This window comes from Ananas comosus, linkage group 13 (genome assembly GCF_001540865.1).
Source record: "Ananas comosus cultivar F153 linkage group 13, ASM154086v1, whole genome shotgun sequence".
Classification (NCBI taxonomy): domain Eukaryota; kingdom Viridiplantae; phylum Streptophyta; class Magnoliopsida; order Poales; family Bromeliaceae; genus Ananas; species Ananas comosus.
Window position 1 is genome coordinate 1,186,789 of NC_033633.1, and position 20,103 is coordinate 1,206,891.

The window sequence follows — 20,103 nt, forward strand, 5'->3', positions numbered from 1 at the left end:
AATAGTATGCTATCTATTTCATTCATTGAAATAATGAACTGGGCTATAGATGTGAGGGAACATGGGCCTCGAGGGTTAAAAAAAAAAAAAATTCAATCGATCCGGTTACCTGGCAAGAGAAGATCCCAAAGCTTCAACAACTGCGTAAACTTATGGACTGCTAAAACCGAATCTAGCTGAATCTTTCTAAAAATCAAATCGTTTCTGATATTTCAAGTGACCCACAAGCAAGCTACTAATACGTGGTAATAATGCAAATTAACAACTAAAATGGACCATATATAATTTAATCTATTTTTCAAAAAAACAACTCCTTGGCATTATTGATTTCTAAAGAGACTATCGTCAATACTTTGAATCAGCAATTTGTTCTTGTTTTTCTCTTATTATTTCAACTTTTTTTTAAGTCCTTCAAGGTAGTGTAAGATGGGAGAGCATGATAATTACATTTATTGACTTTGTTCAAAAAAAGCATCTTCATGCACTCTGCATGTATCTGTTCCTGCAGATGGAAAAAGAATCAACCCCAGCGCGACGCAAAAATGAATCTTCTATTTGTCTTTTACTTCTAGAATGCTATAGAAAATTATTTACCCTGTTTTCTACATCATTAGTCGCATAATTGTCTCCATTATATGAGGTGCCACGTTTTGGTCTCAAAATTTTAATTACTATAGTTTCTGACTAAAATTTTCAGAATTATTTAAATTAAATTTTACAATTTAATAGATATATAACTATAGATATATCACTGATAGAAAAATGAGTAGTATTGTGGTTGGTGATGTGTCAATTATCAATATGTTATATTACTTTTACATTAACAATGCAATACTTAATAAACTAAGGCTTAGTTTGGTATTGAGATCTATCTAACGCTATTAGAAAAAATAGAGTTGAGGAAAAAACATAGAGGGATATATTTCTGCGTTCTCCGGTGGAACTGTAAAAAATATATTGTAACCGACTCATCGCAATATGCGAAACGCAATATTACGTACGGAAACAAAAAAAGTATTTTTCCAACGTGCTTTCTCACCGCACCAATCACCCCGCAATCCCAAACGAAGCCTAAATAGGATTATAGGACTTGATTATGATAATTCTAACATTAAATTTCAGTTAGAAATTATGATTAATTATATTTTTTAGTTTATTTTACGTGGAATCAAACACCACTATAGTAAAAAAAAAAATTTCGTTCACAATTTATCTCAAAAGAGAGGTCTCTGCACATTTTTCTTTTTTATATTTATATTTTTTTATTTTTTAAAAATCCTAACTGAGTTACCTACCGCGAACTCATTTATCCACCAGCAAACCCGGCCCAACCCGCACGAGTCCGCACGTGCGGGCCACGTGGGACGGGCGAGCGAAACGCGGCACCCAGCGACTGATGGCCATTTCGTAATTCGCTCCCAACTCCGGGGGCGGTTTCGCTCGCTCGACACCCATTTAATCGACAGCGATGCATAAAAGGGGTTAACACGGAGAGAGAGAGAGAGAGAGAGGCGAAAAACCATCCAGAAGCGAAAGAGTGGGTTTGGTTCGTTCATTCTCGACCCCTGGTTCTCCAAGCCCCGCTTCCCCACCACCTCCACCCCTCCACAACGCTTTTCCCCCCTCCTCTTCCTCCTCCTGCTCGATTCCTCGTCGATCTCGGCTCCTCGATCGACCCCCGCCGCAATGTAAGCGCTCTCTCCCCGATCCCTCGATCTGTTCGCCATTTCGATCGGTGCTTCCACCCCGAAATCGGATGAGCACGAAATTGGGGGTTTTTTGATGGATTTTCATGGATCCGTCGCTAGAAATCGGATGAGCCCGATGATTGGGGGATTAGTTCGGCTTTTTACGTGTTTTGTTTTAGGTTTTGTTTGATCTCGAGTTCGGATGGTGGATTTGGGGCTTGGATCTTCGTTCTCCTGTTCTTAATTTTTGAATCCTTAAAGGGAAACTTTTCGATTTCCATTTGTTTGCCGATCTGATCGAGCTTTTTCCTGATACTACCGATGCTAATATTTGGTTGATGTAGGTTCTATTTGGAAAGTAAAAAAAATTGGGGGTTCTAGGGTTTTTAGCTTGCTGTGAATTGTTGATGTTTGCGATTTCAGTATATATGCGTTACTACTAATGTTAATTATGTTTTGCGTCACGTAATAGATTTGGGAGGTTGGGTACTGGTGATTTTCTGCGTGTTTAATGTGCAATTCTAGTTCTACTAATTGTTGTGGTCTCAAATGCTTTACCTTGTTCTTAGGACGACCATGAGTGATGATGGAGATAGGACTTGCCCTCTGTGCGCTGAGGAGATGGACCTGACTGATCAGCAGTTGAAGCCATGCAAATGTGGATACGATGTATGAAATGTTATATTATCTGAGGCTTGGAAGCACTCCATTTGCAACACAAAGAAGTTTTACTTTTTTGTTCATTTATTGCTAAATTTTTTGGAGGTTGGAAGTCACAATATTGTCGATGTCCTTTTTGCAGATTTGTGTGTGGTGTTGGCATCATATAATGGATATGGCTGAGAAAGAAGACGCAGAAGGGCGTTGTCCTGCGTGCCGCACCCCATACGACAAGGAGAGAATTGTTGCCGCCAACTGCAAAAGGTTGACATTAGATGATTTTAATCTGTTTAAGCTTTTCTGTTTTCCTTTTGGAAAATTTATAGTAGTTATAGTACGTTAATTACATCCATTGTTTCTTGCCGAACAGGGTTGTGGCTGAGATTTCTGCAGAGAAAAAACATAAATCTCAAAAAGTGAAGCCAAAGGCATCGGTGGAAGCTAGAAAGCATCTTGGTGGTGTGAGAGTGATACAAAGAAATCTTGTGTACATAATTGGGCTACCTTATAATTTATGTGATGAAAGTGTGCGTTTTAATTTATGATGCCTTGAGTTTTTGCTTTCTATGTCTTTAAAATTTAAATTTTATGCTCTGGGCAACTCACTTGCGGCTTTGCACAGATACTCGAGCGCAGAGAATACTTTGGTCAGTATGGGAAAGTCTTAAAGGTGTCAATTTCTCGTCCAACTGGTGCAGCTGCCCAGCAAGCATCATTAAACAACACATTCAGTGTGTAAGTCCTGCAATATGTCTCTTGAAAAAAAAAATTGTATTTTGACACCCTTTTTTCTCACTCAAAGATCAAAAGATATTATGCATTAATGTTAGTTGATTGATAACCTGATAGGGTGTCGATAATGCATGTACGTATTAACTAGGGTAAACTCAAGAACCTTCGTCCCATGCTTAATGAGGTCATATCCAATGAGTGCGTGATGGATAGTATAGGACATTTACTTTCGTCATTAGTTCAATGCATTATATTTTTTGACCATTTTTAAAACACGGCCAGATGGTCGATTTTGTACTGAAGCTCCACATAATCACATCTCATAGTTTGTTTGATTATTAATACCTCTCATAACTTTAGTTTACTTACTTCAATCTTGAGAGACTCTTGTTTCCACTTTCTGCATTTATACTATGTCATCATCTATTCGTACTATGCTTTCCTGCATACGTAGCTTGTGTTTGCGATAGCTCATTTTTTTTGTTTTGCAATTTATCTCCCAAGCATTAAGTACGGCTACAGCTTTAACTCCATTTGTCGCTATTTCCTTCCTCATTTATTAGGATTTACGAATGAAATTGCTATTTTCACTTCATAGTTTTTAGTTGAATAGTTGTCAACAGACTCACACTTCTGTGTAGTGTAACCTGGTTCAATTTAGTTTCAAATGCTTTCTGTTTGACCAGCCTTGACTTGGACAGTTTGGGTTGTCAAAGGAGATTTATATTTTACAATAAGATACACAGATTGAGCACCATTTCTTTTCGTTTTTTTTCTTGCTTAGTCGTATCAGTTAGCTTTTCCTAGTAATTACTGTGAAGAAAGCGAATCTGACAAGGATCTAGTGGGGAAGATGATTTAAGCTGATGGAGCAGTTTGATGCATGGATTCAATTGATGTGACACACTTTGCATAGATTGACCAGTGGCAAGACATTGTTGACTCTCACAATGTGCGGAGGTTCTTTAATGTGACTTAATTCATCGGCTTGCAGCCTAGCATGTGTCTTGTGCTTGCTTGCTTTAGTAATTCTTGATAAACTGGATTAGTTTGTTGGGACTATAATCTTGAGTAAAGTTCCAATATATACATTTAAGGCTCGAGGGACAAGCTTATGGCCATAAGTAAACGATATGCTGCCATAACATATTAATTAGTTCATTTTATTTATCAAACCTTCATAAATGATCATGCATGCCTTCTTATGTTTTTGGTTTTCCTGGCAAGCATTGGCATAGTCGTTAAAGGACTCTCTTATCATTGTTGGGCCAGGTATATTACTTATGCCAAAGAGGAGGAAGCTGTTCGGTGTATTCAAGCTGTGCACAATTTTGTTTTGGATGGAAAATCCTTGAGGTAAGCTTGTGAATTCTGGTAGATTCTTGGAGAACATATATCATATTATCTTTCTAATGACACTACATTTGATCGCCACAGAGCATGCTTTGGTACTACAAAGTATTGTCATGCATGGTTAAAAAACATGGTATGAGTTTTGGCCTGCTTGTCTATTATCATTCACTTTTTATATTTAACATTTCTATGGATTTAATGTGCTTCTTAATTGATCCAGACTTGCAGCAATCCAGATTGTCTCTATCTTCATGATGTAGGTAGTCAGGAGGATAGTTTTACGAAAGACGAGATCATTTCAGCTTATACTAGGTAATACCTTACCTGCTCAATGCATAAACCATATCTTATAATTAATCAGGAAAAGTTCATGATTCATTGTCTAATTCCCTGAAATGAACATGAGGCATTTGCGCCACTTATATGTCTTTCTTCTTTAAAGTGGCTGCATAGTCACATTTAGAACACTGGCATCTAGTTATACAGCTGTGACGCTTATGCTGGCTTTGCATGTATGAATAGAAACTCCAAACAATATTTAGGGCTATCTAATTCTAGCTATTTCATATAGCATGTTTGCAGACATGAAAACATTTTTAGTTCTCTGAGTGTTTATTTTGTACAATAGCAGATACAGAAAAACTATTTTTTACTAAATTTATGTGTGAGCTGTATTGATTTTGATTATATTTCTTGAGGAGCTGTATGTTATAGAGAAATTATTCTTCCTGGTTGTATAACCTTACAAATTAATAAGATGAAGACATTCTCATTCCGACAAATTGCAGTTTTCATCCCTGAATTTTTTTTTTTTTTTTGTTTACTTGGTTTGTCAGAAGTAGGGTTCCCCAAATTGCTTCAAATTTGCAAAGACGTTCAGGGAATATACTGCCGCCTCCTGCAGATGATTTTTCTAGCAGTGGGACTGCTTCTAGCAAACCTGCACTCAAGAATGGCTCAAATGTATATTTTTCTATTTTTAATCTCTGTGGATTTAGGAGCTTATATTTACCATCAAAATGTTATGTTATTCTCCTGAACTTAACTACTCTGATAATTGTTCTTTAGACTTCAAATCTACTTCAGCTTGATGGCTTGATATATATACATATATTATCAATGTACTGTGCAGATTGCTTCAAGTCAAACAAAAATTTCTCCTCCTAACTCGAGTGCTGGGAAGTCAACTTTACCAGCAGCTGCCTCCTGGTTTGTTTCTCTTTCTGTCATGCTCTTTCATGTTTAGCTACAAGTATCGGTGATAATGTTTGTATATTTGCAGGGGAAATCGTGGTTTGAATTCCAAGCCTACCGCTGCAAGCATGTCATGTTCACAGGCGCTTGCAAAACCAAAAACCGAAACACATAGTTCTTCAGTTTTGCATTCTTCAGTTATTTCAAGTACAAAGCCAGTGATCTCTGCGTGGCATGATGATGTAGATACAAGTTCTAAGTCTCCTGAAAGCAAGCAAGTAATACAACCTAGTAATGCTTCTAAACCTTTAGAACCCTACCAACCTGGTATTCAGAATGACTACAAAGCAAAGGGTTCTGCTGAGACTTTCCTAGATGTGGATTTAAGTTCTGGGCCTTCTGCATGGAATGACGATGTAGTTGTGACATCTGAAGGCTGTGAAGGAAAAGCTGCACACTTCGAAAATAGGTCTCTATCCTTAGAGTCTTTAAAAGCTGTTACCGATGAGGTGAGCCAACCGTCTACCATAATTGTGTCGCCTGAAGTGGATGAAAGAGACATTCCTATTTCTCGAAGCAATTCTATTACAGCAAGGAGCCCTAGATCAGAAGGTCTTTGTAGGAAATCTATTGGTACTGGTCGGGACAAGATTACAGAAGGTCATGAACTTGTTGATGAAAATGTACAGAATTTGTGCTCGGATCTATCGTCAGTATGTTTAGATAGCAGTTTTGGGGCTAATGGTTTGAAGGCTGACCAACCTCAAACTTTAGTGCTTAATACTTGTTCTGCAGAACTGCCGTTAAAGCAAACTTCAAATTTAGAGCTATCTTTTACCAAGCAGGTCGAGCAATTACCTTCACCGCAAGCTAGCAAAGGCTACCCATTTTACGACCAATTTGGTTCCAGTAAGCCATTTGATTGGAGTTCAGAGCTACCAAAGCAAGGTACAGTGGTTAATAATAATAATCAAAGACTTGGACATTCTAATGTCATCACTCAGACTTCATCTTCATCATATCAGCTTCATCCTAGTAATACTGCAAACCTCGCAAGTTATAGTTCATGGAGTAATGATTTCAGAAGTGAACATTCTTCATTTACTGATGATTCTAGAACTGGTTTGTTGTCATCATTAGATAATTCATCAATTTTATCGAACAGTCGAAAAGGTGATGAGCAGCTCAGCAGTTTCGGTAATCCTGAGAGGGTTTTTGAACGCCCTGGGATGAAAAGCCTTGAAGATAAGGCCAATTGCATAGGAAGATATGAAAATTCAAGTAGTGTCGAGAAAGCTGCAAGTGTAGATAAGGGTGAGAGCAGCATCATATCTGATATATTGTCCCTAGACTTTGATCCGTGGGATGATTCATTGTCCTCAGCTAATAATCTTGCTAAGATGCTTGGTGAATCCGAAAAGGCTGAGAATGCTTTTAAATTTTCAAATTCTTGGAAATTACAGAATAGCAACCAATCCAGATTTTCATTTGCTTGGCAAGAAAGTGAAGGAAACATTCCAGATCCTCTAATTCAAAACAATCATGAACAAAAGCTCTCCTTGTTACAGAATTCTTATGGAGACAGGTATCAAGGTGGTCCTGTCTTTAATGCTTCTGAAGTACCAAATGCAGCCACCAACAGTAGTTCAGCTTTAACATTCGATAGGCCCACTGGTGAGTGTTGTAGTTATTGCATTTTATGTTATAGATTAGATGTACTGTCCTCTCTCTCTCTCTCTCTCTCTCTCTCTCACCACTCCCGTTGTGTTGATTGTTTTGTTCTTTTTTCTGAAAAAAAAAAATCTCATGTTATTGTTAATTTCTATTCTCTCATCTTGTTCATGTTGGGATTGGAGCTGTATCATGGTAGTGTAGGGGATAGGTTATGAGAAATTTCCGATTTTGTTCTAGCTATGCCTACTAAGGCATGGCTTCTTATTTTCCTGATGAGCTTGGAATTGGGCTATACTAATGATCAGTGCCTTGACTTATCTTTAGTATTACAGTCCTCTTCCTTGTCCCTTCAATATGTAGCTCTTCCATAGTCTACAACATACGCTCTCCTCTTGCTCAAACTCTCTTCTCGTGCACCTAACATTGTTGACCTAATGTGCTTGCCTGGAAATGAAAAATGATTTTTTTTTGGTGTCATTCTGAATAACAGGATCAAAAAGTGTTAAATGTAATGTTGGACTATACAGCCTCTTGCTTTTGTTCAGTCATACGTTTAACTTTTAAAACAAATACATTTGACAAATACATTAAAGTCATTATATTGGTAAGCCAATTGTGCTTAAACTTTGATACTTTTATCACCGGTTGCAGGGATCACTCTTTTGTAACTCTTCTTATGCTAAACCTCTTCATTTGAACACTTATTTTGATAGTTTGAACATAAAGGAATATATTCATAATTTTCTCCTCTATTTTCGTTTTCACTTCAGTTTCGTCCCTCTTTGGATGCTAATCTATGTTTTCCTGCTTTGGCCTGTGTTTTGAAAAGCGCCACCTAGGCTTTTTTTTTTTAAGAACCCTTAGCAAAAGTTGTTAATTTCTTAGTCAGTCAAGACCATATAAAAGATACTGAAGCTTGTTTTGAATGCTGTCCTAATTAATGGGCGTGGTTTCCTCGTGATACCAAATCAAGCCTATCTTTTGTAATATTAATGGAGAGTTGTTCCAATGTTGCCGATGTACAATTTTGAGCTGAATAAATTTCTTGCTCAGTTATCACATGATGCCTATCTATAGGTCTTTTTTTATTTGAGAATTGCAGCTTTGAGTGCACATATGTGTAAGATTGTTTTCTTATCAGGTGCTTCAAGATCTAAAATATCTGCTCCACCTGGATTTTCAACACCAAATAGAGCACCCCCTCCAGGCTTTTCTTCTCAAGATAGACTTAACCAGGTGTACGATACACCATACTCAGGTTGTCCCACTTGTATGGATTGCTTTCACCTGTTCATCTTATTTATCAACTGAATTTCCTGACTACTTTTTTTTTCACTTCCAAACAGAAAACAATCTATTTGGAGATCATTACCAATCTCATATAGCTGGAAATCCAGGTGATATAGAGTTCATTGATCCTGCCATACTCGCAGTGGGCAAAGGGCGAATGCCAGGAGTAAATGATTCAGGCTTGGACTTGAAATCAGGATTTCCTGCACAGTATAGCACGCCAAACACTGACCCAAGGATTCAACTATTAATGCAGCAATCCATCTCTTCTCATCAAAACCTTAGATTACCGAACCACATTCAGGATGGATTCTTACCTATAAATGATAATTTTGTCACTTCCCGGTTTCTAGCACAAAACAATGGTGCGCTCTCTCCGCTCGAGCTGATGTCACTCCAGCAACCTAGAAACAATAACTTCATAAATGGCCAGTGGGATGGGTGGAGTGATATACGGGCTGGGAATAACATGGGAATTAATGAGATGTTGAGGACTGAGAGGTTTGGTCTGAATAACTACTATTCAAACAATGAAGAGCCTAAGTTTCACATTCCGAGGTCCGGTGATCTATACAACAGAGCATTTGGAATGTAATGCTAGCATTATGCTGCGTGAGTTCAACGTGCCTTTTCTCTACCTTGGTGAGTCTGTTGCTATGGTTTGTAGTTGGTTCGAAGAACATATAATCTTCACCCGGTCGCTGACAAGCATTTATGTTACTGGAACTTCAGCAAGTGAAATTGAGTTTTGCTGAAAAGTTTGACCAAAGAGCCTTCTTTTAACAACAGGTATGGGATGCGTTTGTTGTCAAGAGTCTGGCATTATCTTTTGAATAAACTGTTTACTAACTGAATGATTCCTTGATCTCTAAATATAGTATATATTTTTTTCTTCTTTTTTTATTTTTTTTCCTTGTACATTAACATTTGATTAGTATTGGTGGGTAAGTATTGCTTTCTCGCTGATTGATATTTCTTTCCATTGAGTTCTATTCTTTACTCGTGTTGCTTGCTATGGCTGGTTCTATTATCTAGACAAGCTGCATGTCTTTCATCCTATGCTGTTAATTTAGTGTCTCGTCTTTTAATTATCAATAATTTCATTGTAGATAACTGAATATCCATTTTGATTACGTAAAAGCATGTGGAACTTAAACTACTGACAGTTTGGATTTGGCTATCCAACCTTTTAAAATTTTGATTTTACTACCTAATCTTTCAATTTGTTTGATTTGGGTCAGGCAACAGCACTTTGACTTCAAAATTTGAATACATTATTTATCTTTACAGGTTTAGTATATTTTATGCAATTCTTACAATTATAAGTTCATTAATGTAATTAGCTTAAATTTTGGAGTCAAAAGTGCTGTTTACTGACTAAAATTAAATAAATTGAAAGGTCGGGTAGTAAAATCAAAATCTTGAAAGGTTGGGTAGCCAAATCCAAATGGTCCATAGTTCAGGTAAGTACCATACATTTTTACCTTTTGATTATAATAGACTCTTTAGTTTTTATTCATTTGGGAGCTCAGTAGTTATAAACATCGAAATGCTGTCTCTAAGGGGGGGATTCTTCTCCACAATTGAAGGCCTAATAATATAGTACTCGTTTGCAAGGGAAGAGTAAAAAAGCATTGCTGCATTTGCTGAAGTTTGGTAGTTTTAAAGTACCAATTGGTGGGTTTGATGCCAGTAAAGGTCCTTCATGATGGTTGGAGCCATCTTAGATGAGGTTTCTCTTTTGCATTCCATTCTGTATTTTGTTGGCAACTTGGCATTTCTGACTCTGATGAACTGTTCTGTCATAATGCTATCTACACACCCAAGAAAATTGTCTTGTTGGAGTGTGTACATACAGTTGGGAATAGGAACATATTACCTGTTTGGAGATTCTATTTGAGTAAATGTTATGAGAACTTAGGAGCTTTATGATATTTTTCCTGAACATATGCAGACCTTAAAATTGCGGACTAAGGGTGTGTTTGGCTAGGAGAACTGAGGGAGGAAAGTACCAACAGCTTTTTTGATGCTGAAGTGCTTTTTGAGTAGAACTATGTGAGGAAGTGCCAACAACTTTTTAGCTAAATAGCCCCAGTTGGTTTAGCAGAAGTAGGAACTTCAAATTGGATTTAGCTTCTTGTCGCAATAAAAACTTTGGAGTTTTTTTGCTGCCAATCACCTGGCTGGTACTGCTCGAAGCAAAACAGCTTTTTTCAATCCATGCCAAACACTTAAGATCTACGTTCAGAGTATAAAGTTTTCATTGTGTCAGTCGCCTTTGCAGCTGGTTTTGAAGTATATTCACCTAGGAAATGAATTTCTAAAATTAGGTTTTCTTTTATTCACATCAACTATTTAGGTCGAGCCCGTCGAATTTGGTTGCTCTGTGTTCATGCAACATTCCTTGCTGTGTTGTATCCATTTATTGCCATCGTAATTCCCATTTCTATTGGACAAATTCTTAGTCTTTATCTTATTTTTCTACATTGTTTGCAGGGTGATTTTCTGATGTTTCTTTTTTTTAGGTCGTCTTTGGTATACCGAGAGGAATCGTAAATGGGTGGCAGTCCAGTTATCTGAAAGGATTTATTTCAAATTTGTTTTTTGTATCTAACTGCCATATATGTTTTTTTTCTAACATTCTGTCGTTCTTTGTATCTAAATTTCTTCATACTTGACAGAACGAGAATGCTCTAGTGTAAATATTTCTTTTCTTGTTTCCCTTTTAAGTCCTTGAAAATCGGCTTATCTGATGCGGATGTGACCCAGGTCGTATCTTATTGCCGGGAGAAATTTAGCATTTCGCTGTACCATGAGATTCATCATAGATCATGAAATATGGCAGCATAAATGTGAAAGGAATCACTGTTTGCAAATTTCACGTCATGTGGTAATATTATTTGATAAGTTAAGGATGCATTTCAGATGGTATATGCGGAACGCTAGAAGCTTTCTCCAGTGGTAATGTGTTTTTCACTTGATCTGCTTCTCGTTGCTCGAGTTTCCTCCTCGTGTCATGCTTGTATTCCTGTTCTCCTGTGGCGTGTTTTGTATTTTGAGTATCTCAACTTTGTTGTGTGTTTTGCATGGCGGGTATCTCGACTAGGCATGTGCACTATATCTATATGGTGCGTGACATGGCAATGGTGTTAGTTGCCTTCATGATCTTAATGATGTCACCGGCTTTGGCTAGTGAAATGTTTATCACAGATTCTTTTGTTTTCCTAGTATGGTCCGGTTTGGTTGCTGCGAAATGTTTATCTCAGATTCTTTTGTTTTCCTACTATGGTCCGGTTTGGTTGTTGCGAAATGTTTGTCTCAGATTCTTTTGTTTTCCTACTATGGTCCGGTTTGGTTGTTGCGAAATGTTTTTCTCAGATTCTTTTGTTTTCCTACTATGGTCCAGTTTGGTTGTTGTGGTGTGGCGCGGCAGGATAGAAGGTCCGATGGCGGACGCGTCTCATCGGGTGCTTCTGCGGTGTCAATGCAAGTGCAAGCTTAGTGTTTACTGCGGTGTCAACACGAGCGCAAGCCTAGTGTTTACGGGATAATCATCCAGAGTCGGAACCCCATAGCAGTTCTTGACCATACAGTGCTGCTGCATGCTGTACACGCTGCACTGCATTAACCACGCTCTCCCAGATGGGCTCGGGTTCTCGAAACCATTTTTTCCTGTTGTAATGCTTTTACCCTTGCATTGACACGAGACGCCTAATATTTCACATGATCCACTGGTTAGATATAATTTTGAAATTTTGTTACTATCCCTGGATATACCATTGTTTAAACAATAATTTAAAAGAGAAATCTCATTTTAGTGCTCGGTATACCACAGTTTACACAACAAATTTTTAAAATATTTTTAAGGGAGCAGCAGGGAGACATTCAGATGTCAAAATTTCCATTTTACAGTTCAACAAGAAGATACCTGGCACTAATTAGCAAAAGCAGCTGTGATGCTGAATCACAACTCTTCGCTACTCTACATTATACTCAAGCTATTGCTTTGCTCTATAGATGTATCTTCTTTAACAAAAGCCAGTAAGAAAACTAAGACTCAAAGAGGGCCAAACAAGTAGTTTTACCACCCTGTAAACAGATCTCTTTGAACCATTACATGCCATATTATTCACAACAAATGTTACCGGAGCCCGGGCTGCATTAACAACTCATCAAAGGTGACATTATGCTCGGAGTTCGCCATGTCGGCCAGGTCCAAATTAACTGAAGAGCCCATTGACTTTTTAGAGATCATCTCAGCGGGGAATTCCCGATCGGGCTGTAACCTCCGTTCGATTGCAATTGCTTCCTGGATATCCTTGACTACTTCTGATATAGTTGGCCTCTGTAAACCCTGGGGTTTCACACACATGATTGCCGTCTCAGCAATCTTCCACACTGATTGCATGTCATAATCATCTTGAAGTGCTGGATCGATCACGGCTTGAATATTTCCACTCTCAATGTGTGATCTTGCCTGAAAACCAGTTGATCGATGAGCAACAAAGTTGAAGGAAGGCAGAGTAAATTTTCTACTTCACAAAAATCAAAACAAGGCTCACAAGCAAGGATTTAAGTGTCGTGGCACAGGACTGTGCCGGAAACTTGGCGGCATGGTATGACAAAGTGCGTGCCGAACCGTGCCGATGAGTGCCGGCCACAAAAAATATATGTGTGCCAACACGTAATGGCATGAAATATTTATTTTCTTTAGCAATAAAATATGCCAATTATTTATTATATATTTTTATCAAATCTTTTGAACATAATTGGAAAAATTACTTACTAATTTCAAGAATAGAGGATTTTGAATTGTGCCGTTGGTATGGGAGCTGTATCGTGCCGATATCTTGCAGGCACGATACGACACGGTGGATACGGCCCGTGCCGATGGACACTTTAATCCTTGCTCACAAGGCTCGTAGAAGGTTTTAATTCATTAAATTATAGAGAACCACTCTACATGTGTCACAATTTTCATTTTGGCCCATCAGTGTGTGTGAAAAGAAACCTAAATATTACGCTGTTACCCCTCGAACTGGTTGGTGGTGGTTGCCAAACGAGTCAAACAAGTTACAAAATGAGCATGGAGAAAGTGATATGAAAAATCACAAAAGGGCTTGTAAAAGGGATTCAAACTACAAAAAGAAACAAGATATGCATTAAAGGAAACTGACCCATGCGACGATATTACGGCAGTTGATGCCAAAGTTTTCATTGGATATGGGCTCGTGGCCTGAAATCAGCTCAAGAAGAATAACTCCAAAACTGTATATATCACTCTTCTCCGTCAGCTGCTGGGAGATGTAGTACCTGTGAATTTTGCAAACAGCAGAGATACTCTAATATATCATCCAAGCCACAGAAAAAGATGAAAGATGGAAGATCAAAAGATAATCTCATCCAACAGATCTACAAAGATGAAAGAAGTGTGTAAATCTGTTGAGCTTAAGTGGTTGTTACGTAGGCCCTTCAAAATGTGTTTTCTATTAATAATTCCTTAACCATTGCCTTTCCCACAAACAATTTCATCTACTTCAGTGGATTTGCTGTTATAACTAACAGCAGTTTCGGTACTTAAACAATAGGGAGACAACTCATTCTGAAATTATCGTAACCCCTCAACGTTAATTTACTAGATAAATTTTCAAATGAAAAAAAGTGGCAATTACAGGTTCCGATCGAAGTAATTTAGATCTAAGGGACTACATCAACAAACCATAGTTTAAGGGAGTTTCACAAATTTTTCCTACATCAACAAACCATAGTTTAAGGGAGTTTCACAAATTTTTAACTAATAATATAAAGCTCATAGTCATTTAAAGCCAGCTATTGAGAAGGCCAGTGATGATCACCGCTTTAATCAGAGTTTTATTATGTGGACAGCTTAAGTAAATGCCACTCCTATACTAGATATCATCGAGGATGACTAAGATCATCAGCATAACGAGCAATGGTACTACAAAGATGACTTACTTATTTTTGAAGAGAATTTAGTTTTATATTTCAAATAAATGGAGGCTTACTCAGGGTCTAGATATCCAACTGTCCCCCTAACTATACTTGAAATATGGGATCCATCCACTGCAGGTTTCGAGAGGCCGAAATCCGAGACCTTAGCTCTCATATTCTTGTCGAGCAGAATATTGCTGCTCTTGAGGTCTCTGTGAATGATGGTTGGGGAGCAGCCAGTGTGGAGGTACTCAATGCCTGATAAATTACAGAAATGAAAAAATAAGTATCTCTATAAGATCCTCTATAACGAAAAGTTTAATTTTTTTTACGGCAAAATTTATTGTTGGTTAGAATAGAATAGGCTAACCTTTTGCAGCATCCTCAGCAATCTCAAGCCGCTTGATCCAACTGACAATTTTCTCATGACCAGGTCCTGTGAAATCATACACAATATATGGTGTAAATACTATCTTAATAATCATCATCAGAATGAGTCCTGCCACTTGCTAGATGTAAGCAAAAGGGCCTATGTAGTGAAGTACTTGATGTAGAACAGTTAGGTATTAATTTAATAATAGTTTGGAAAATCATCTCTATGGTGTAAAAAGAGACCTACCACGCAGGTGCTCTTTTAACGTCCCATTATGCATGAATTCATAGACAAGGATGTTTTTCCCATCTTGTTGGCTGTAACCGAGGAAAGTCACCAGATTCCTGTGGTGTATTCTAGAAAGCAATGTTACCTGAAAGTAAAAGCCATCAGATAATAAATCAATACAATAAGCAATATCGCATAAAAGCCCAAAGGTTACCTCATTTAAAAATTCTCGGATCCCCTGGAAGGAGTCATTTGTCAGAAGTTTGACGGCAATCTCTTTTCCATCTGCCAACTTTCCATAGTACACTATACCAAAACCTCCAGAGCCTATCCTCCTTTCAAATTTCATGGTGGCATCTTCAATTTCTGACAAGGAATATCTATGTGCTGTTTCTGTGGCAACTTCACTGAGATACGAGCTTAACTTTTTTGCAGGAGCAGTGGGTACATTCTCTGAAAAGGACATTTTCTAAGATTATCCTTGATGATAATAAAATTTTGAAAAATACAACAAGTTTTCCCTGATTGCACCTTTTGAATAGTTCTTCTTTTTCTTGCGTGTACATAAAAAGCATGCTACAGCAACTATTAGCAGCAAAGCAGCCCCTATTACAGAACACAGAATAATTATAGTGTGATTTGAGCTGTTGCTTTTCCCGTGAAGACCCATGTTTCCTGAATAGCTGCAAATGGAGAAGAAATTAGAAAACAAATACAAGTCTTAAGACACTATGAACAATTAATCCAAATAACTAAACAAAAGTTTTATAAGGTGTAATATAAAACCTTTTTAACATACTCTAAGCTTTAATAAAACCATGAGACGTTTTCTTCAAATGTTTAACTCTTTTTTTTTGTCCTAGTAATTCAAAAATGCTGATATAAACAACAAAAGAAAAAAAATAAAATTTTGAGACAAGTTAGTGACAGTGCACATTTGCTCTGTCGGTTTCCATTTTCTTTATTTTTGAATGATAGAGCAAAACCATTTAATTATTGTGTGGAAGAAACTATTACATACTTGAAAATGATATTCTTTTTGAGAAGCCCCTGAGGTACCCGTCCAGATAACTTATTATTCTGCACATACCTGCAGTTATGTATATCAATAAGAATTAAAGTATGACGCTTTTCAGAATCAACAACGAAAGTGATCGATTTTCATCGAAAACATAAGTGTTTCTTGGATGAACACTATAAAATCAATTTTGAAACAAAACAAAAATTCTTCCTAATACTAGAGAACATAACAGTAGCAATACACCTGGATATTGAACTTACAGTTCCTTTAGATTAGGTAGATCTGCTAAAGTCGAAGGCAATGCACCACTCAACTCGTTGTTCTCAAGATGGCTGTAATATATCAAAATAAATTTATTTGAATATACGAATATGCTGCATGTTACAACGAAAGACAAACTCTTACATATACTCCAGATTTGGGCATCCACTAAAATCAGGTATCTGGCCAGTAAATGAATTTCCATCAAGATCTCTGCATTAGAAGTACTCTTTGCTATAATAAGAGGAAGATCAAAACTTGAACTAAAAATAATGAACTTATAATAGAAAATTTATTTATCAAAAAATGAAGCTAAGAGGAACAAGAACCACTGAATCTTACAATTTGACGAGGCCTGGTAACTTTGTCAGTTCTAAAGAAATAGTCCCAGTCAAATTTTTCCCAGACAAAATTCTGCAACAGACCACATATTGTAAGATATCAGAATCATTAAACCATATTAAAGAGGACCCCCAAAAGACGAACTGATTTGTAAACTTCATACAATGAAACCACTCTAGGTTGTGAATCTGAACTGCATTGCACCCAAGTCCACGCTGCCGGTAAGCATGGATCACCACCTTCCTGAGCCCAATCAGCTTCTGGGTAGTGGGCCGCAAAACTGGCCAAAATAGTTGCTGCAAACTCATGGAAAACAGATAAATTATAGCATCAGGTATTTCTAATACTGGATTACTTAAGAACAAAAAGGGCTAATTACAGATATTGTTATTGAAAATTAATCGCCATTGCAGTTATACCCTGAGATTTCTAATTTCAATTAAACACTTTTTCCCTGAGGGTTGTCCTTCGGTCAGTCTACCATCTGAAGAAAAAAGGCCAACATTTCATAACAGCACCATCACCAGAGTTTGCCGACAGGCTGAGACTATATTTTTTTAAGGCCTCAGTTTTTATGGCAATGGTGACATGGCATCTTTTCAGATGCAAGCTTAATGAAAGGATCTTAATGTTAGATGTGATAAACTTCAGGAGGGTTAAATAGTCTAAACTGGAAGCCTTAGGAGAAGCAGACATAAAAGTCAGCAACTAAATTTGTAAATTAGACCCAAAAGAAAGAAAAGAGAAACTATTCACAGTGTGAGATTGAAACTTACCATCTTGAGATCCAAAATTTATCTGCAGATACTTATAGATCTCTAGGGCATTCAATATAGGCCCCCTTGACGAATCATTCGTCTTCTTGAACCCAAAAGAGAAAATAAACGGGAGGGTTACATTATAATATCCTGGTTCATACACCCTATACTTCCCCTGAGCATTCTCTTGAACATTAACAGTGGGTTTACTGAACGCCGGCATCCCCGGAATTACTAGCTTGAACTTTCTAGTCTCGCTGGGGGGTAAATCTTCGATTTCTGCGAAGTATGAGAATGCCCAAGCATTTCCTGGGAAGCCAGCTAAATCTAGTCTATAAGTTAATGATCCGTTTTGACCAACAACTGCTGTTTGCATAACCTTTTCAGGGGGGATTTCACCGGTGCTAACAAATACCGGCATCTTAGTTGATATTCTTTCTGTTCCAGGAGCAACGTCGACAAGGAAATTCGCCCTTTTTACTGAATCGGACTCCCATATTCTATCAAACGGGTCATCGGGGTATCTGCAGAAAAAGCAAATGCTCCTTTAAGCCAATGGAGTGGCTAGTATATGCTTAGAGCTTAGTCAGAGACATAATGTATGGAGATTATGAGTATGGAGATAAGTCTCCCTTCTTCCATTCGCAAGCATGACTGCCGGGGAGGAAAAAAAAAACAAAATGTACAAAAAAGACTGTATATGCAAGTTTTACATTGTTAACTGATGATATTAAGCATGCCTTTAACACACCATGTTTACACAGACATAATTTATTTTCTTAAAAATCATCATAGATGCTTTCAATTGATAATTTTGATCTCTAGTTAGTTGTAATCATATTTGAGGAATGGTTTATAACGCTAAGGTCAAACTGATGTTAGTTCATGTTTTTGTTTCTGGGTATATCTGTATCATTTTTGCTGACTATCCTTTTATCCAGTACAAAAATCTATTAGCGACCAGGTCATTACCATAAATTATAATCGTGCTAGAACAATGTTAAAGCATTAGGAGAAAATATATTCCTGCAATTTTAGACCATTTCAACTTAGTAGTCGGGTATATAGAAATGGCTCAGCAAATGCACCAAAAAGGGGAACACTGATGTCGATCAACATAACTTGTTCGATTGCTTATAAGTTGTAATTATTTCAATTCAGTTACTCTCAAATAGAAGATGTAGTCATTAAGAACCTCATTATGCAAGATGGCAATGATGGATATCCAAATAATATTGCTAGAAAATTTATGGTCGTTTCATAACTCTTCTGAGCCAACATAAGATCACGGGCATGGTAAATTGGTTAGTATATTACTACGGTGCATAATTTAATTGTTAGATCAGAGACATACCTTACTGAATCATTGCTCTCTGCACCAAAATTTATTCTTGCGGCTAAGCTGAGGAAGAACTCAGCTTCGTAAGTTGTATAATACATAGACCCATTAAACTGCCGAAGCTCAAGTGTAGAAATAAATGGTTGCCCAATAGTAGCATTAGAAAGGCACACACTAAGTGTTGGAGAAGAAGCCAATACAACCAACTCTTCAGATTCTACTGTATAAGCATCAGAGATTAAAATGGTTGACCAGGGAGTTGCTCCAAGGGACATGTCGAATTCCGGAAAAACATTGCTTTTGTCGAAGTCTCCGTATAAAAAACTAGCTCTTATGAGGTATCGAGTTCTAGTCCTCACATTCAATGTGTAGCAATATTTTCTGTTATCTGCAGGAAAATATCGCAGTGTCGTGTATTGCCTTCTATTCTCGTTTGGTATTGATATGCTGGCTTTTGTACCGTAAATCATTTTATTATCAGGAGTCCAATCGAGTCCAAGATCGTCGGTGAATTCTCCACTTCCTCCGCAATCCAAACTTATGAAACCTGAAAAAATAGGAATCAAGCTAGATTTAAGATCTAAGAATTCACATAAAAAAACAAGAAAGTTAAGCAATAATATGCTCGCAAAAAATATCATGAAAAGTGAAAGTACAATGGAATGAGAAACTGCAACGTGTATTACCAATTGAGGATGCAATGAGTGAAGTGTTAAGTGAGACAAGCTGTTAGAAAGAATGCTACAACATTAGTAATAGAGGGGTTGTTGCTTGCAATGCACATTCACTCACATTTCTTAAGGAAGGACTCGGAAATATTAGAAAACAAAACAAAATAAATACACCGTAGATAGATTAGTTGAGCTCAGGTGTTTCGAAAAGCATCAATTCTCTGTTGAGGCAACACTAAATCATGTATTTATCACACTAAATTCCTCTTCCTTACATTAGTTTCCTGCTCAAATAATAAAATGAACTTCCTTTTTTCAATCTTTTTAAGAAAAAATCATCCAAATTAGGACGTGCGGTTTGTCCAATCCCTACGTGACCTTTATGGCATGTTCTAATTTTTTTTAAAAAAGGAACTTTTCTATTGATCATTTTTTTTCTTTATGTACAATTAAAAAGAAGAATTTCTCTTAAGCACAAAAGTGACCCCACAATTCTACCAACCATTTCCAACCTTTTACTCCACACACACACACACACACACACACACACACACACACACACACAGA

The 20,103-nt window shown here is 37.3% G+C and overlaps 2 protein-coding genes across 3 annotated transcripts in view; one reads left to right on the forward strand and one right to left on the reverse strand.

Moving 5' to 3' along the window:
- On the forward strand, positions 1,483 to 11,472 carry LOC109719307. Of its 2 annotated transcripts, none has more exons than XM_020245883.1 (14): positions 1,483 to 1,688; positions 2,258 to 2,357; positions 2,491 to 2,612; positions 2,719 to 2,875; positions 2,971 to 3,083; positions 4,353 to 4,436; positions 4,518 to 4,566; positions 4,654 to 4,745; positions 5,270 to 5,396; positions 5,566 to 5,642; positions 5,716 to 7,301; positions 8,443 to 8,559; positions 8,648 to 9,380; positions 11,088 to 11,472. In XM_020245883.1, coding segments are annotated over exons 1-13 (3,165 nt in total). In that variant the 5' UTR covers positions 1,483 to 1,686; the 3' UTR covers positions 9,187 to 9,380; positions 11,088 to 11,472. The 2 variants fall into 2 exon arrangements, with proteins under 2 accessions (XP_020101472.1, XP_020101473.1); XM_020245884.1 differs by having other exon boundaries at positions 11,117 to 11,472.
- The window catches only part of LOC109719308 (probable LRR receptor-like serine/threonine-protein kinase At1g67720), an 8,255-nt gene continuing 578 nt past the window's right edge, over positions 12,427 to 20,103 (reverse strand). Inside the window, exons 2-15 of the mRNA XM_020245885.1 lie at positions 18,881 to 19,412; positions 17,545 to 18,050; positions 16,932 to 17,064; positions 16,769 to 16,840; positions 16,571 to 16,639; positions 16,426 to 16,497; positions 16,166 to 16,234; positions 15,676 to 15,827; positions 15,359 to 15,597; positions 15,163 to 15,289; positions 14,914 to 14,979; positions 14,618 to 14,801; positions 13,769 to 13,904; positions 12,427 to 13,068 (exon numbers count right to left, since the gene is read on the reverse strand). Coding sequence (XP_020101474.1) covers positions 12,733 to 13,068; positions 13,769 to 13,904; positions 14,618 to 14,801; positions 14,914 to 14,979; positions 15,163 to 15,289; positions 15,359 to 15,597; positions 15,676 to 15,827; positions 16,166 to 16,234; positions 16,426 to 16,497; positions 16,571 to 16,639; positions 16,769 to 16,840; positions 16,932 to 17,064; positions 17,545 to 18,050; positions 18,881 to 19,412 — 2,693 coding nt within the window. The 3' untranslated portion in view covers positions 12,427 to 12,732. The remainder of the gene's footprint in view (positions 13,069 to 13,768; positions 13,905 to 14,617; positions 14,802 to 14,913; positions 14,980 to 15,162; positions 15,290 to 15,358; positions 15,598 to 15,675; positions 15,828 to 16,165; positions 16,235 to 16,425; positions 16,498 to 16,570; positions 16,640 to 16,768; positions 16,841 to 16,931; positions 17,065 to 17,544; positions 18,051 to 18,880; positions 19,413 to 20,103) is intronic.

What these genes read in the sequence shown, in the direction of transcription:
- LOC109719307 (XM_020245883.1), top strand. An exon ending in TTGGATGGAAAATCCTTGAG is followed by an intron (nt 4,437 to 4,517) that starts GTAAGCTTGTGA and finishes TGATCGCCACAG; the next exon opens with AGCATGCTTTGGTACTACAA. An exon ending in ATGCATGGTTAAAAAACATG is followed by an intron (nt 4,567 to 4,653) that starts GTATGAGTTTTG and finishes TAATTGATCCAG; the next exon opens with ACTTGCAGCAATCCAGATTG.